At 34.4% G+C, this 17,772-nt stretch overlaps 1 protein-coding gene across 13 annotated transcripts in view; it reads right to left on the reverse strand.

Moving 5' to 3' along the window:
* Positions 1 to 3,281: 3,281 nt before the first annotated feature.
* Positions 3,282 to 17,772, reverse strand: part of SNTG2 (syntrophin gamma 2) — a 285,090-nt gene continuing 270,599 nt past the window's right edge. For all 13 annotated transcript variants that reach the window (XM_083830578.1, XM_083830571.1, XM_083830579.1 and 10 more), the window contains one exon: positions 3,282 to 16,005. In XM_083830578.1, coding sequence (XP_083686704.1) covers positions 15,874 to 16,005 — 132 coding nt within the window. In that variant the 3' untranslated portion in view covers positions 3,282 to 15,873. The remainder of the gene's footprint in view (positions 16,006 to 17,772) is intronic.

Consider the following 17,772-nt stretch of genomic DNA (forward strand, 5'->3'; position numbering starts at 1 on the left):
GGACTTCTGGGTGAATCATGGATCATACCTAGGCTTTATCATAGAAATTAGGTCAAGCCAATGATGATTTATTGAATTAAAGGTGAAATTAAGTCCAATTAGAAGACTTTCCCCTTTTATCACGAAGCCCACCAAATAACTAATGATATATAAACTTCAAATAACTGGTAACAAATCCCTTATACTTATTTTATAAATGAGGAAAACCCACTGATGAGCAATAAATTATTTATTCAAAAACATCTATACAAAATAACACTCTCAGAGATAAACACTTTTACATTTTTAAAGTGCATCTCTTCATTGCTACAATATTTGGTTTACTAATTTACACTGTACATTCATAATTTATAAAAAAAATAATTGGTGAATATTTTTTGAGTTGGATGTTAGTAACAGTGACAGAGAGCACATATTCCATTATAGAAATCACTTTTGAAGTGTGTACATATACAAACTATTAATATTCAGATTTTAAGACAACACTGTGACAATAGCAAGAGCATCACTAGAAAGTGGAATTACAGTATACTGTATGATAATAGGTCCTCTTATTATAAAAGATTATTTAAAAGTGCAAAATATATACACTCTGCCTTTATATTACTTCCTTGTTTAATCTTTACTACCTTTTAAATCATTTTCTGACTTCCTGAACTGAGCAGATAAAATTACAGTAATTTTACACTATTTACTACAACCATGCACATGTTGCAAGGTCGGAAAAAAAAAAAAAAAGGAAAGAAAGAAAGAAAAGAAAGAAAAAAAAAACAAAGCTTCATACACAAAAACACTGAATTTCAGATTTTTTTTTAATTTGCCAACTAAAATACATAAAACACATAACAAAACATCATGAATATAACTTTAGATGTGAAACATTATTAATATGAAAAAATCTTGTTAATTTTTCTTTGACAGTTAACAGATTACTCGTAAGCAGTTCCCTATGCAGTCTATTGAGGTGATCACATTTACTACATCATTTTGTTGCACAATATTTTGGCCCTCGACACAACCTTCCACTAAACTGAAAAGTAACCTGCAATATGCAAAAACTCATTAAAAAAACAACAATCATTTAATTGCCACATGACCAAGAACAATGACATTCAAACAGTCCCTATGTGATTGTATAGAACTTTAATATCCATTAGGTTTGGCTCTATTATGATATGTTGTACATTTTAGTGTATTTTTAGGACAAATCTAGTAGACTGTCAGGAAATGCTTAATAATACATGGCTATTGGTTGCAATAAAGTATACTAATTAAAATGTTTTTCTATTCTTAAAAAGAAAAAAAAAAACAAAAACCTCTGCATTTATGTTGTGTAAAGTTTAAAGCTGAAAATTTCATGCTAATTATCTGGTGTAGCTCACTTTTTTTTTTTCCTGTGCCAGACATTTCAACAGACTTAATATTTTAAAATTTATGTCAATTTCTGGAGAGAAGATGATTTTTCCTTTTCAACAAAGAAAGATTTACAGGGTAGAAATGAGAATGAATGGCAGTTAGGGAGGAAACCTGAGTGTTAATGGCACCACTGATGATTTAATTCTAGATGCCCTGCATTCTTAGGGAATTCCAACAATGTCCACTGATTTTCAAAGACATGAGTCTGGAAATGGTTTAAAACATTTCCCATAAAGTATCTGAAATATTAATATCTCCTTTTCTTATTTGGCTGACAAAAAGAAGATATTAAAAATAATATACACATCTTTCATTGAACAAGAGTAAGCAGCTATCAGCCTGTTGAAGAAACACTTTTGTTATACTGTTATATGAACTTCTGATCAGTGTGAACAAATTAGGAAGTTTGTGTGATAGCCACACACAGTAGAAAAGCATTAATTTAATGATTTAAAAAAAAAACATCCACACTTCACTTCCACAATGTGTTTTTGTAGGTTTTCACTGAGAAACAGAAATCACTTTTTACTTCGCAAAAAAAGATCACATGATGAGGAGGAGGGGAAGCAGTGGCCACATATTTCACACTGATAATTTTGGGAAGTTGTATGTAGTACTTGGCTCTGTTACAGATGGTGTTTTCCACCCATAGTGGAGAAATTTACTGCAGTGTTTGAGATAGAAACTCCTCGAAATATTGACATAAAAGTACATGCGGGAATGCTATTAATATAAATTTTGGGGACACAGATATAATAACTACTTTTCTCAAACACAAAGAAGTCAGTTATTTTTCCCTTGCTTTTATTTACCACTTTCATGAAGAATAATGTCTTTTCTCCATTTTTTTTTTTTTACAGCTATGTGAAACCTGAGAATATTGTGAGGACTTTAAATCCCTTTAGTTTGAAATAATCAGTTATTTACAAAATTTTATCTTTACCAGCCTAAGACATTAGTCATATTTCTGTTGAAACTGGAGTAGTATTGGATGAATATAATAATATTATATATAATATAGTAACATATGAATATGCCAAAAAAGTTGAATTAAAATTAAAACCCACCAATCTCGCTGCATAGCATTTCATTCATTTTGTTGAATTTTCTAGTGGTGAAAAAGACAAATACAGATTCGATTATCTAAAATCATGAATTTTTTTTTTTAATAATTGTATTACAAATATTCAATCTTTTTAATATAATGGGATAAATATATTGACATAACCATAAAAAAAAAAAAAAGGATGACCACTCGATGGTGTCAGGTCAAAGGAAAATTTTAAAATAAATGACATTTTGTATGTCAATACAATGGGCTAACAGAAAACTCTAAATGAGGCTAGACTCCTATCACCCTCTGTCTCTGAGAGACATAAGTACTCCAAAATGTGGGCTGGAAATGAGAAATTCTGAAGAAATTGTTTAACAGAATGTAATTTTTGGTATATAGAACAAATGAATGAAAGGCACTACACCAGATTAAGAGAAGACAGAGAGAGAGGACAAACAGCAAGTAAACACCAGCACCACTAACAGAAAAGCAAGGATGTTGATATACGTGAACAAATACAGTCAGGAGCAGAAATAGGACTAGTGAACGGGCACCTGCTGCAGAGCGAGCACATGTAAAGGACGTTAGGACATATTAGGACAGCCTGCAGTGACCATCAGGGATTTGACCTCTGGAGATCATAATTTTGCTCAGTGAATGCTAATAATGTACCCCCAAATGGATGGCTGACATTATAATCTGGGTAGCAGAGTAAAGAGGTATACGTTTACATGCTTCAAGAAGAGATACAGAAAGTACTTGCACTTGCAACATCTCTCACTAGAACAAAAAGCATAAAAAAGCACAAAAGATTTTATTTTAAAATAAAATGCTGCTGTTATTTAATAATTGATAAATAAAAATTTAATAATTGAGCAGTATTTCTTCTTATGCGATGTAAGGAAATGCTGTGTAATTCTCTTTTCCTGATCTTAACATTTTTGTTATCACTTACCCTGCCTACTCTAGCCAGTTTAGCAGTTCCTCAGGACATGCTCAGCATATTCCCAAGTACCTGGCTGCATCAGTTCCAGCAGAGATCACTAGCTTGCATTTTTTCCTGTTCATATCCTTTTTTTTTTTTTCATTTAAGAGAGTCCTTCTACAGCTCAAATATCATTTTCTTTCCCACCATTGAATTCATATTTGAAATGACTTCTAAGCATCAGTGATCTAATTGACTGTTCATGGAGCAGACTATGGAGTCCTGCTCTTTATTATGAACATTGCACACATCTATGGCACAAAGAAAAGTGATTCATCAGAAATATATTACCCTGTGTATAAGAGGAGGTTAGAAGTATTTATGTATGCTTTTGTGGAGCTTTGTGGTCTACAGAAAAGTGCCTTGCAAATGCAGTTACCCTATTTACCCAAAGGTTTTACTTAAATTTTGTCTTTTTGTCTGTAATCACATGTTGTATCATGGATATTGTTTTCACACACACATGCACACAAAAAAGAGCACAAACATTAAATGTTTGAAACTGAATAGCAAGTCTTTCTAGATGAAATATACTTGTCTGTCACTGTAAATATCAAAGTAGTCTATTTTTGTTTGAACACTTTTGACAAGAGAAAACTACAAATTTTAGGCAGTGAATTAGCCCAAGATACTCCATAATTTGTTAACTCCTCTGTACGATTAGGCACCATTTTCAATGTGGAGAAAACTTGTGAGTGCGGTCATAACAGTGATAAACAAGCTGAGGAAGCACAGCTAAAACTGTGGAATAATACAGAAACAAGACAATTAGTTAACACAAAGAAAGAGGAGAATCGGACATCTCTCACTTTTAGTACATCCTGACAGTGGTTTAATTTCTGCCCTGATCTGCAGTGCTGGAAATTGTAATGAGAATCCATGCCTTTCTCCTTGAAACCTGTGCCATTATTAAAATGGAAGAACCTGGAAACATCTTTAAAATCCAGGGCCTGTTTTCAGAGATGAAGAATGACAGCTAGCAGGAAAACCGATGGGTTGAGAATTTCCCATGTGCTGGATTCTAGTCTCTGCTGTCCACTTTTCCCTATCAAGATCATTTCTCCTTTTCCTTCTAACAGCTGAGAAACATACATTCGTTTCAGAGATTTAAATACAATTCCTGGTTTCCATTCCTTTTTTTGTCTTGCACTCCTTCTCCAGGAACACTGTAATGTGTTTTTGACAAATTCTAAGCTTTGCTGAATACCTTCACGAACTAGATGCTATAGAAAAATGTATCAGACATAGGGTCTCTCCCGCACAAAATCTGTGCTTTATTGTAACACTTCCATTGCCACCAATATTTCTGCCCCTTGGCAATCTTGTTTGTGTACACAAAGCACTGAATAAGTCACTGTGCCTTTTCCACTTCAAATCATCTGTTAATCAAATCATTTTCTGTTCAGGCCAAGCTCAGCCTTCCACTACTTGCACTTGTGCAGGGACAATTGAATTTGCCCTTTAGAGCTATTACAGGGACATCAAGTTTCCTATTCCTCACTGGGTTTCAGCAGACCGGTATTTACTGAAGTGATTCATTTTATGACGGAGAACAAGGGACCTAGCAGTCTGCTGAACACATTTTATTGCTGGGCAGTGAAATGCCTCTGTGTGTGTAGAAAACTGGGGCTGAGGCCACACTTGCTTGCTAACACCTTGCTGATGGAATGCTTTCAGAATGCTTGCCCTGTTTTGTTTCATTTTTGGTTCAAGGAAAGAAAGCATTTTTCTTCTTGGTCTGAACATAAAACTGTCCTTTACTCTCAAACAAAAATCTGAGACAAAATATGCTTATAAGAAATGGTGAACCTTTGCTTTCTAATGTGGCAGAGTGTATTTGTAGGATGTAGGGCCTCCAGGAGTAAGATTGGTGATTATTCTGCATATGGGCACAAAAGAAAGAAGCATTTAAAGAAAGAAGCATTAAATAGTGATGCAACTGGTAGTCAGATGCACCAAATGACCTCTCATATTTGAAAATGTTACAGCATTACAGTTTAAAGGCTGTCTTTCCTACTCTGTATAAATATGTTGCAATGAGTACAAAATAGATGACTTAATTTGATATGATTAGAAGTTAGAATTTAGGAAAAAAAGGGATGAATTTTCAATAGACTTTTCAAGTGCATCATGCATGCTTATTTTCTTTTTCTACTTGTAATATTTGTAGATATATCTACTTATATTTGCTCTTGTTACACTAAGAATATTTTGTAGAAATTTTTCTATATTCTATATTTCTATATTCTTAATTTGTTTCAAATCCACCAGTGAAGCACACTTCTAGTGGAGCTAATCTATTTGACCCCAAAAGTCACAGGACATATTCACAGATAAATAACCATAGGTAAACAGCCTATTACACCTTAATGACTTCCACTCATCAGCTGAGGCACGGCAATCATCTAGTAGCATATTCCCAGCTCATTGCAGATATTAAGTGAAACACATTCAGTAAACAACTGCAGAGGTCTAGGAATTCAACGCGAGTCTGAGTAGATGGCAGCATATTCAGCAATTTTAATTATTAGGCCCATGGGGGGGGGGAAATCTAAATAACCACATCTGAATGAAAGACTACGTCTTTTTTTTTTTTCCCACTGCAGGATCCATTAATAGCGAGCTATTAATGGATTAATTATTAATTATTAATTAATTATAATTAATTAATATTATTAATTATTAGCTAATTAATAGGGGGAGCTGGTTAGGATTGCTGACTTCCAAGCTGTCTCTGAATGAACCCATGTGTATGTTTCATAGCCTGGTCTCCGATGTCACAAACTATGGCTCATAAAGGCACTACAGTTTTGTCTTTGTCTTGCTCTGGTTCCTAGCTATTTATCCTTTTTGAGAGCATTTTCAAAATATCATCACCTTGGTTTTTGTTAGTTGGAGGTTGCTGCTTTTTGGGGAATCCTACAGGCAGCCTGCAAACAGATTGCAAACAGCACACAGTGAATGTAGTTGGGTTATACTCTCAAGTGCTAGCATTCGGCTTTTTAAGATCTTGCATACAGTACTTTAAAACAAGAAGAAGTCTACTTTTTTATTATTATTTTTTATTTTTTGAAGAGCTGCATCAGTTTGGATAACTCTTTCATAAGTATTTAATTCGGGTCACTGGCTTTTCCAGGTTTGGGAAATCTTAGTTGAACCCAAAATGGTAGTTCTTTTGCTTTGGATAAGATTTTAATGTAATGAAACCATTATACGTCCAATAATGGGACATTTTGTCTTCATTATGCTAGACAAATGTTCCTTGTATTTGCAATACTTAATGAAACACCCATTCCCTCAGATTAATTTTTACTTGGAGTTCAAACTCATTAAAGTACCTCTGCACACACTCCTGGCCATTTTCAGTCTGAGATTTCAAAGAATAGTGAACCGCTGACCTGCCCTATGCAATTTTTTTTTTTTCCATACAGTTTGAATTCCAAGCATTTGCATTTGGAGCAGATGTTTTCATGCCAAAGAATTGGTCCAATTTATCTTCTAAAAAATGCTGGTTTTGCTTTTGAAATCAAAAAGGAATGTAGGTAAATGAAGAGAAGGATGGAGCATACCATTAAAAAAATCCAAATCTTAATTTTATTTATCTTATTGTCAGCGAACCAAAAATGAAGAGAAAGAAAAATACCATAAATAAAACAAGTTGTTTTAGAACAACTGCAAAGAGCTTTTTTTCAGGCTGCTGAATTTTTTTCAGGAGAAGAGATGGGAATGCAACTATAAAAGAACAAAGATTGATTTTGGAAAGACCTATGACAAATGAACACAACATATACTCTTCAGAAAAATTAAAAAAAAAAATAAAGCGAAATGCTGTGATAAATCAAAGGGCAATGTATATTGCAGATTAAAATGCACCAACAAAATTGAAACAACTGAATAGCATTAAGGAAAAATATGGCCCATTATTACACAAAGTTTAACATACATACACTTTCAGCCAACACACTTTTGCAAGCAATATTAGAAAATTTGTACAGCTGTGGATGGGAGAAAAAATACTGTGATTATTAAAAATAATAATAATATTAACAAAACACAAAACAAGAAAACAAACAAAACAAACAAAAAAAACAAACACCTGTACCTTGTCCGCTTGCTTGTATTGTTAGGAAAAAAATATCAGTCATGTCAAACTAGGAGAACAATTCCTCTGAAGGCAAGGGAGCTAAGTAATTCTGACTGCAAGGAACCACTTGATGATGGCTGGCAAAGCTATTTAGATAGAGAAAGGGGAAACCTACATGCCTCTTAGCTAGATTAAGTAAAATCATAAGAAGACACATAAATGGATTTAATACTGATGAAAAGGCACCTATTGTTGAGGAATGCATGCTAATTAGCAAAAGAAAAGATGTATGGTACTGCTGTGTCTAGAATCCACCAGACGAGAAAGGAGTATGGTGCAAGATTTTCCAAGGGGAATAAAAAAAATAAAATAAAAACATGAAAGAATATTTTAAAAAAGATTCACAAAAGGAAAATGTCCATAAAAGGAAGAGAAAAGCCTTGTTTACACCCTTTTTATATGAACATTCAAAAACTAAAGATTACAGGGTTGTTTTATGACTTACTGCAGAACTTTCTCTACAGGATATAAAAAAGGGTGTTTGAGAAATGTATTAAGAAAGTAAAATGAAATGCAAAAAATATTGAGAGTTGAGAGAATAGAAATGGTTAATGTGTCAACAGAAGGCATTAGAATTATTTGGCATATATTTTATAGGAAATTATTACAGTCAAAATGATTGTAATAAAAAACAACAACAACAACAACACACATTTAAGAGTATTTTGAGATCTCTTTCAAATGAAAAATTTTAAATGCAAAATGAAGAAACAGGCAGCTAAATAGCAGGACTGGTAAGAAGTTAATTCTGTACAAGTTAAATGACCACAAACTCAGAATTTGGCACAGTTTATGGCACAGAATGATAGTATTCTCACCTACAGTATACAGTAGTATACAGTATATTAAAATTTGAAACTCCACAGTGCCTTGATCCAAAGAAAGGTGAAGGGCAAAAGAAGTAGAACTTTAGTTTTGAATCTAATTCCTTTTCCTCTCATCCTACTATAATATTCTGGTGATGGGGAGAAATACATCTGTGATAATTCTAAAAATGATGATAAAAACACCATTGGCTTCCAGGAAGAACTAAAGCCCAGAAGTGGTTTTGATACTGCAGGGCTTCAACTCTGCAGCTGTTTAATATTTCCTACTTCTCTCTGACTGCATGTATTTACAAGTACATACAGAATACTAAGCATGCAGGTAAGTGCTAGGGCTTTGGTGGTGACCAATGTGTTTTTAGTAGCAGACAGGTGGGAAAAAACACAGCGTTTACTACAAAAACTCTTCTTTGCAGTACTGTATAAAGCTAGAACACAAGGCAAATGCAAACCATAGAATTTCCCAAAGTCTAATCTTGGTATGAAACATTTAAGAAAAACATTTAAGAAACAATTTTTTCTTCCTTCCTGTTTTATCCAACAGCAAAATAATCTAACTAAACGCATTGGTTCAGTAAAGGATTTATGCTCTAAAACACAGGGAAAATTTTATCCCTAAAGCCAATTAAATATTCATATTAAATCAGCCAGGGAATATTTGTCCAACTTCTGTGCAATAAGAAAACAGCGAGCTGATTATGTACTCTGTTTATGGATGTTTTAGGGTGTACTAAAGGGCTGTAGTTTAGCTCAGCTCTGAATTTTAATTGAACAAACTGCTTAAAGACACAGTAAAAGGTCTCTAATATTTTTGTTATGTGTAGCTTGATGTTATAAGAGTCAGTGTATCCCCTGAGACATAGAACCAATCTACAAATTAATACAATTTCTACTGCCTCATTTTAGAAATATTTTCTACTAAGCACTAGGTAGTAACTGCTGGCTGGAAAAGTAGGCTAAGTTCTTTCTCTTTCCTCACCCTCACTCCAGACTTGTTTAAGGGGATGACAAACTTCTGGTTTATACTCCGTTCATTTCACGATTGTTCTACTTTATTTTCATAATCCTCCAACATTGTTCAGTGTAGGACAGGCAATGGAGAAGGATGAATATCTTTTCAGAACATGATTCAGCCCACTGGTTTTAGGCATCCATAACAGGTGGGATTAAAGCACTCTCTGCAACTGCCAGTGTCTTTTCACTTATTATGAGTTGAGACAGCTGACTAACAGAGACTGGACAACTAATTTCTCCATGAATTCATTAATAAGCATCATGTATCATGTTTCTATCATATTTGAAAATTTAGGGACATGTAAAAACCTGGCAGCTTCCTAGCATAGAAATATAACAGAAATAATGTTCCAATAATAACTTTTAACTAGGAAAGAAAAATAAAATCCTCCTCACATTTAACTTCCTTTCCCTTTTTCCTATTCTGGCAATCCTACAGACTATGTCAGACTGTCATGATTATGACAGTCATGATCAAGTTAGTGTTACAGAAAGAAAGAATGAAGCACTCTCACAGCTCTAACAGTAATAAAAATATTAAATACATGAACATTAAGTATCTTTTCAGTTAATTGTTCTTGTAAATCTGTCTTATTTCTAGTAAAAAAGATGATTTCGTCATTAAAGTAAAAAAAATAAAAATAAAATAAATTCTGTATTAAAAACAAACCAAACCAAACAACAATAAAAACAACAAAACCCTCACTAACAGAATTTCCCTCCAGCCCCCACTCACCTACTCTAGAAATTAAAAGATTTTGACTTTGGGAAAAACAAAATAAAAAGAAAGAGCAATGCTTTCCCTAGAAATTAGCACGTCAGTGTTTACAAGAGCAGAAGGCTATTGTGCAGCCCAGTTTCCTGTGTAGCTTAGACCCTTCTGCCACTCTCAATTCCCAATGTAGTGACATTTACACAATATATCATGCTTTTTCCAGAGCCTCTGATGCATCTAGACTGAGGTATGAACACCTGCATAACTGTAATTCCCATAAGGCATCATAGCAGCCTTTCCAAATAAAAGATTACAGTTTTCTGTCCAAGTAGTCTGAGTTTGATTTCTCACTGAAAAGTCAGCTTTTTTTTTTTTTTTTTCCTGCAGGAATAAACCCCTTTACTGACAATGAAGGCAGCTGTGCACCAAGGCAATATTAGAAAAGAAAACAGTTTTTCTCCCTGCCTGTATTACTTAAAATTGTGTATCTTTTTCTCATTTTTCAGCTTAAGTCCTATTTAAGTCACTTGGAGCCTGTTCATCAACAGCGGTGGATTTTGCCTCCAGTCCATAGGACTTAATAACTTGAAATTTAATGAAAAGATTTTACTTGTAGAGTTCTTCTGGCTGAACCAGATTAAAATACATCTTCAATTTCATCTTGCATGCAACAGAAATCCTTTTTGTACTTTCTAATAAATTTACTACAAGGTCTTTTACTTCACATCAGATAATCTCTTCTCTACATGCTTCAACAAAAAAGTATGTAAACATTCTTGAAGCATACATTAAGAAATTAAATAGATGATTACATGATATGTTTTACATTATTTTCTTTGAAATAGCTCCCTATTCAGCAGATATAACTCAATGGCAATCAACTTAAAGTAAGAGGACTACATGAAAGAATTTCTCTATGAAATGTCGAGAGTGATAGATACTTTCAGCTTGTATGTTTACGTAAAGGAGACATTTAAGACTGCACAGTCTGTCCATCCTTCCCTTGCCTCCATTTTTGTAGTGCTTTGATCCATTTCCTATACATTGGAAAGAGGGACAGAAATCACCGCTGTCTTCTCTTCACCTCTCACGTAGGCATGGAGGAAAGGGATTCCTTCCTAATGTCCATCCTCTTTGATGCACTTTGAATATTGCAGTAGAGGTGATATTCAGGTGGGTGGGGAAGTGTTGCAAAATACCAACAATAGAAGCATTTATGGAAATCTACTTAAAAAGATCTTCAGGCATTTGTAAATAATGCTTATGCCACTACAAAGATTAGACTATTAAAGGCTTTGTGGAAAAGCATGCCTTGTTGGAAGTTACCTATGAATTAATGTAGTTCAGACAGAAAACAGGTGTTAGATTTACAATTGCAACATCTGTCAGAGTCTATCCCCTCCTGCCCGCCCCTAAATAATAATAAAAAAAAATCTTGTTTGAGCTTCAAGCTTACTGGTAAAAGAGTGGCTATTACTCTGAAATACTTTCTGTTTTTTAAGATCCTAGTGTGAAAAGAATTAGGTCAGATATCCAGAACTTGAGCTTTGGCTGGATCAGCACAGCTTCAATATTATAATTCTATGCTTTATATCTATAATCAAAAATAAATATAAATAATATAGGTCAGCTACACTGGGTGAGGCCCTGCCTCCACTGAAGTCAGTGAGAATCTATAGCAACATCTAAATTTATAACTAAAATTGTCAGGGCTTATTTTCTATCCCTGAAGCCATCTGGCATGGTCTGAACACATCACCTCTATTAAAGTCTCCCTTGTTTTAAACAGGGTAGGCACAACCAAGACATTTACTGGGAACAGACCTGAGCTCACTCAGCTCATGACTGTGCACAGAAATTTTCTGCAGATTTCAATTAACATTGATCAAAGAATGCCAGGAGTTGTTTTAACAAATCTACAGTACAGTTCAAGTCCAGTTCCCAAGTCCAGTTCCCATAGCACTTAGAATATATATCACTGACGTTAAATCCATGGCACAAGTCATTTACTCAGTATCATGTTTCCAAGTGGAGTCATATTTAGTTTTGAGCTTAAATTAAAGACATAATCAGGACATATAGAAAATACCTTGGTTTTACTACATTTTTAATCATGAGTGGCTATCTTGATTTTGTGATGTTGCACAATTTTCTAATATTTCTGTGTGTCTTTACTTGGCCTTCTGTTTAGAGCTCTGCTGTAGCAAATGCCTCTCTCCTCCTACCCCTTACTCAACTCTGGCATCACTTTGTCTTCCTGGAAAAAAAACAAGAGGAAACTGTACACAAATGAATAATGAGGTAGCAAAACCACCAAGTACAAAACAAAGTATATTAAATTTTGTTTTCAGTTTTGATTATTAAGTAAATATTTGACATTCCAGCTGCCCAGATACCATAAAACATCTGTCCTCTGCTTCAGTGATTGATTCTTTCGGGATGACTGTGGAAGGTATGTAGCCACCAACAGATCTATTTACCATTTGTGGATCCTACTGTTTTGGGGTCTTCAATGAGCTGAAAAGTAGTGACAATAGTGATGATATCCGATGGCAAAAAGTATATACATGTTATATTACACACACTGTGAAGGTGATGATAAAATAATATGCTTTAACGACATAAAAAAATGTAACAAATAAACATAAGACACCAAACAAATTGGTAGTGTAACATTTTCACATATGACATATGATGCCCTGTTAAGAGAACTACAAAGAAATCCAAGGTCCTGGGGAAGTCCTATACAACCCATATCAGAGCTGAATAACAAGCTCTGTGTTAGCTTTTCCCAGGCTCTGCCAATTTCCTCTGAAGGCTGGCCTTTAGTCCCTGCTTTGGGATTGTTGCAGAATGTGAAGGAAAGGAAAAAGAGAGTGAGCTAACAAGAAATTTCAAGTGTCTCTTTAAAAACATCTTTGGAGAATTATTTCTAAAATACAGCCCTAAAATCCAGTGGGTGAACTGCTAAGAACTTTTTCTCTTATTTTGCTAGAGATTGATTTGCACATATCAGAAGAAAAATCCTATCTTGCAAAAATGGTAGAGAACGTTACAAAAAGGCTCTTAACAGAATTTAGGAATTCCCTCAAACAAGTAAGAAAATTCCTTCAAATAAATATAAGCAACTTCATATAATAATTCTGAAGGTGGCTAATGAAAATATGCAATATCCAGATGCACTTGACAAATAAATAAATAAATAAATAAATTTACAAAACTGTTCTAAGGAAAGGAAATGCAGGATTCTGATGGAGAGAGACAAATCCTTAACAGAAAAATAAATAGAAGTGTTTTGAAAAATATAACAGATAATCACATATTTTGAAATGAGAAACTGAGAAATAATTTGCAAGCAAATGTGTGTTGTTGAGAATAATCAGTAATCTCCAAGTGTAAAATAAAAGGGGCATGGGAATGAATTGTCAAAACGAAATACTAGAGGCATCCTTATAGTTATTTCCAAGAAATTGTTCTTTACCAGAAAGTTTATTGTATTGACCTCTAATGTTAATATTATTAAAATTCATAAATATAGTCTTAACTGCATCTTGTATTTGCAATTAGTTTGATATTGACTTTTTTCATTCTACTCGTATGGACTTTCTAAACTTTCTGAATAATGCTTACTCTGAATTGCAGAACTTTTTAGGACAAATGAAAGATTATTTAATAAATTGAACTTAAATTCTTTTAAGGTTTTAATTACAGTATTTGGAGATATATTCTTTTTTTGTTTTGTTTTTGTTTTTTCCTAGTGCTGAACTTTGTATATAAGGGAGTAACAGTAAAACAGAGGAAGAATTCCATCATTCTTCAAACTACAGTCACTCTGCCATCTATAATTGTTCACACTAATAACTGGGAATTGACTGTAAAAAAGCTATCATTTGTGTTAAAATCTCAGTAAGCACAAAAAGCTGAAAATTAAAAGGAAAGCTGAAAATTAAATGAAATATTTTCAATAAAAGCATGTTTGAGAAAGACATCTTTGAAAAAAAGTAATATAAAATTTAGATGCTATTTTTTTATAATGGTTATAAATATGTATTTACAATTAATAAAAATATTTCTCAGTTTTGCTAAATAGTGTTTTAACAGTAGCTAGCTCTTCTACTACGCCTCTTGCAAACATTAGAGCTGTAAACAGCACTAGAATTGCTAACAGCATCCCTAATATTGAAATTCTCTCAGGATACCACTTTGCAGTAGGCAATCATTATGGTAGGATCAAATCACCTTCTTTTGACACTTTATTTGTGCATGAGCTTTAAGTGGACAGATAAGCATCCCTTTAAAGTAGGTGCCTAAGGCCCACTGCAATCTGCTCTACCTGCCTTACAATAAAGGAGGAAGCTCTCTGACTAAATTTGAGTACTGAAGCTATGTAAAAAGACTCCTCACCTGAGAGCTTTTAAAGGCACATACCTTCTTTCCTTAGTATACAGTGATTTTAGGCTTTTACTTTATCAAGACACTTTCCTATACTCCTAAAATATAGGCAGGGCTTTGATCATTTTGATCCATACTCATTGTATATATTTAGGATATTCTTCTTGCTTGATTTCTTGATTGTGTGCTTTTTTTTTTTTAATTTCTTAGGGAAAAACAAAACAAAACAAAACAAACAAACAAACAAACAAACAAAAAACCACAAAGATATTGCCTGATGCTGACTCAAAACTGCACTTAAGAACAACTGAGACTTCCATGACAAGTCTGGAATACTTGGCATCACTTACCACTAAGATTAAAATGTCTTCCCTTTAAAATTTTTCAGTATCAGGATGTTTTCAGTAGCTGTGCAAGTAAAAAATTGATTTCAATAGGAATGTTAGGAATATGCTAAAAGTAGAGCTGTCTTATTTTCTTAGCAAGGAGAAACTCTTTTCATTTGTATTTAAGCATGTATGTAAATCAGGGTTAGAGGTGAAGGAAAAAAAAGTTAGGTGGGCTAGAAAAATCTTTATGTCCAGCTATCACCCTACTGACAGCATCCTCTGCGAAGCAAAGAAGTCACTGAAGAATGTCTGCAACCATACACAGCATCGCATCTGAGGCTAATGTCAAGGCAATCTATGAATGATTAGATGATTGATTCATGGAAACATCAATAATATATAAGAAAACCCTACAGGTCGGTGCTTATAGTTATGTCAAATGCCTGCTTATGCCTTTTCCCCAATCTCAAATAGAGTACATCATGTTTTGCCCCAGCTAACCCTCAGGCCTCCAAAGAACTGGACTAAGGAATTATACTTTTCAAACATACCAAAGCAAGATGAAAGATCAATTCTTATTGCAGTTTTCTAGAATAATTAGTTCTTTTCTACAGTGAGGGCTGCAGCAATTTTCAAAATGCACTTAAGAGGCCAAACTTTGGACACACGCTTTTCAAACGTTAGTCCATGTTTTTATCTGATAAGGGGGGTTATGTGTGACCATAAGAACAGAAATCAAAATGACACCACAAATGTTATTGAATGAATATTTGCTCAGAATTTTACATTGATGCCGAAGACAACAAACTGATTCAGTTTGACTTAATACTTGTTAACTCAAAGATTCAAAATTTGGAACAGATTGTGAAAACTGTTAACATTACAGATAACACAACTATAGACTTCTTAGAAAATCACAAAGTTGCAATATTGTGCATGAAATAACTACTTTCTTTAAGAAAATAATTTATTTTCCATAATCACAACATATAGTCTTATATCAGTTACTGTACATATATTTTCTTGCAATGCTCTGGCTGTCTATGAATACTGGATCCACAGATGCCACTTTTGCTGCTATAAAGGAGTGAATACAATGTAATACTGCCGTCAAATCCTGAAATTCAAGTTCCTGAAAGAGGAAGCAAGAGAAAAAAAGAGAAAACGTGATTTCATATTCAGGTCTATAACCTTTTTACATAAATACAGAAAAGATTAATCAGCAAATGGCAATTGACTTTAAATGAAAATTTGAACCTTTAAAGGGAACTGTAAATTTAAAAGTGCTAAGAATAAAAGATGGATATCCATACCTTGTTCACTGGAAGTGCAGTACGTCAATTTAATTTTCACCCTCTGCTGCTTTATTGTTTACATTTCACTCAGCTTAGGCAATGAGAGCATTCAGCTTGCAAGAACATTTAAATATCACTCCATGTTTTAAATTATTTGAAAAGTTAAAGATGTTTGGGAATGATGTGGTCTCAAGTCTCAACCAGGGGAGGCTGATGAGGACACATACCTTGGCAGCCTCTGAAGGAAGGAAGCTAGGAGGACAGAGGCCAGGTGGAAGTGAAGATAAAGTCATACCACAGTTTGCACATAAAAATATGGCTATTTGAAATATGCCCCAATTCAGCAAGAAAAACAGTTACTCTTAACCAGGTCTCAAATCCCCTTGACTTTTTATAAAATATTTAATTTTCTGTGCACTACGGACGACGTTTCTCTTTCCCAATCTCAACAGACAGAAATGGAGTGATATTCTAACATAATGACAAAAAATAAAGTATAAAAAGCATGTTAAATTTACACAATATTAATATTTGTAAAATCTGCAGCTGGATATTTGGTATAGTTTTTGGTTTGAGGAGAACACATTTGATTTCAACAGGATATGCATTTAAAGGTATTGGTTACACAGTAGCTTATCAGGGAATAACCTATCTGCTTATCTTTAAATGAAAATTAAAGCACTGAACTTCTGATTTTCCTATTACAGTATTTTACAGTATCTCCTAAACATAATTGCCTTAGACAGAACATTTGGAATGTATTCCTGTTCAGGAAACCATTTTGCTATCAAAGGCAACTTTGTATTGGGCATTGCTGGCAAACTTTTGGCAGTGGGAAGACTGCATGGGCAGCCTCTGTAAGGAGAGCAAGTTGTGCCAGGGAAGGTTTAGGTTGGAAATTAGGAGAGGAGATATTTCTTCTCAGAAAGAGTGGTCAGGCATTGGAACAGGTTGCCCAAGGAGGTGGTGGAGTCACCGTCCCTGGGGGTATTTAAGGAAAGGTTGGACGTGGTGCTTAGGGACATGGTTTAGTGGGTAATGGTGGTGGTAGGGGGATGGTTGGACCAGATGATCTTGGAGGTCTTTTCCAGCCTCAATTATTCTGATTCTATGAGAGGCTGGGGATGCCCCATGCCGGACACACCTGGTTTCAGCTGGCTCCAAAGGCCCCACCGCAGGGCACGGCTAGGCCCAGTAGTCAAGATGGTAGTGATTAAAAATACACTTAAGAAAGGGCAGCAAATGAAAAATAAAAATAAAAAAAATAAAAAAGACAACAAGGAGGACAGTGCAGCAGAAAGTGCTCCATGGTAAACACCCTCAAAAGGACTGCAGCCCATTGGGGACCCACGTTGGAGCAGAGGAAATGAGTAGGAAGGAAGGAGCAACAAAGAAAAAAATGAGAATCGAGGAGTGTCAGAAAGAAACCATTGCACCTTGACCCCAACCTTATGTGCCACCTCACCAGAAGGCCTGAGTATATCTTGTAGCGAAGATGGGGGGAGACTGGGAGCAGAGGTCTCTGAACTGGGGAAAAGGGAGGAAAGGTGTTTTTCCTAAGTGTTTAAATGTGATCTTCGTTTCCCAGCACCTGAACCAGTAAT

Source organism: Anser anser (assembly GCF_964211835.1).
Source record: "Anser anser genome assembly, chromosome: 3".
NCBI lineage: Eukaryota > Metazoa > Chordata > Aves > Anseriformes > Anatidae > Anser > Anser anser.